The 1,117-nt window shown below is 62.9% G+C and overlaps 1 protein-coding gene across 1 annotated transcript in view; it reads left to right on the forward strand.

Annotated features, from left to right (window-relative positions):
* LOC113207983 (uncharacterized) overlaps positions 1–1,113 on the forward strand; it is a gene marked incomplete at its 3' end in the record, with an annotated part of 58,743 nt that extends 57,630 nt beyond the window's left edge. Inside the window, exon 12 of the mRNA XM_052272299.1 lies at positions 917–1,113. Within this exon, the coding sequence (XP_052128259.1) occupies positions 917–1,113 (197 nt within the window). The remainder of the gene's footprint in view (positions 1–916) is intronic.
* Between the last annotated feature and the right edge of the window lie 4 nt (positions 1,114–1,117).

The following is a 1,117-nucleotide window of genomic DNA, read 5'->3' on the forward strand; positions in this document are numbered from 1 at the left end:
CCCCGCCGCGCGCGCCTTTCCCCATATCTCAAGTAGCGGTCTTCTGTAAGCGACAGGGTGGTGGAGGGACCTGTTTTCCTCGTGTCTGTCACTATTATCTCCCGCTCCGTCATCTATATCGGCCTCGGTTTCGGCGAATGTTCTCGCTCGCCAGTCACTCATGCATGTCGGAAAGATACCCGCTCGCGCGTCTGTGTCACCCGTGTCGTGTCCCCCAGTAGGCAGCTCAGCACACCAGGAGGGTGGGTGTTCGCCGCCCTGGCCTCGGCCCCGCGGTTCACAGCCCTTCACCCGCAGCCTCGGCCCGGCCTTGGCTCGGCCTCGCAGTGACCCGACCACCTCCCTCGAGACAGATAGGAATCGCATTACCGGCCCCACCGTCATTCGCGGCCCATCAATCTGCCCGCTCAGCCAATAGGAAGAGGGCCGCGGGTTACTTCCGGGCCCCGCCGAGTGCGACGCCCATAATAAATATGCTCCTCCTCATTGTCCTCTGTGCGGGGCGGGGCGGGGCGGGGCGGGGCACTGTTCTCCTGTTCTCCTGTTCTCGCGACGACGTCTCTGTCGAGGAGTATGGACCCGAACGGGAAAGCCTATCTTGCCGCAGAAGGAGACGCCTTTGCGTGAGCGAGATTCTGAAATTCGTTGTGTTTAATATCCCAAGCAGGAAGAGTTGAGGGGGTAGCGGCAGTGGTAGTGGTGGTGGCGGTAGTACTAGTAGGAAGAGAGCGAGTCGGCAGCCGAGTTTTTTTTATGACGACCGTCAAAAAGCGGCGGTATGTCGGTCGGCGGAGGGAATTCACTTTCGCTGAAAACCTACCCTCTCCTCGCCCTGTATCTCTGTATATATGTACTGTACATGGCGTCGCCCCTGCAGCGCAGGCTCCGTACTCACCCGCCTGTTTGTGTCGCACAGGGTCCGGCACCGGAGCGCACGCCCTGGTCAACAAGCAGCTGGCTCTGCCCTTCATCCCGCCCAAGTTCCCGTCGAACTCGGCCGACTCCAACCACCTCATCAAGCCGAGCGAGTACCTGCGCTCCATCAGCGGTCCCGGCGCACCCGCGCCGCCCGTCCCGGCCGCCGCCCCCGCCGCGCCGCCGCCGCCAGCCGCCCCCG

The sequence above is a fragment of the Frankliniella occidentalis genome, unplaced genomic scaffold (genome assembly GCF_000697945.3).
Source record: "Frankliniella occidentalis isolate FOCC.00 unplaced genomic scaffold, Focc_3.1 Scaffold198, whole genome shotgun sequence".
Classification (NCBI taxonomy): domain Eukaryota; kingdom Metazoa; phylum Arthropoda; class Insecta; order Thysanoptera; family Thripidae; genus Frankliniella; species Frankliniella occidentalis.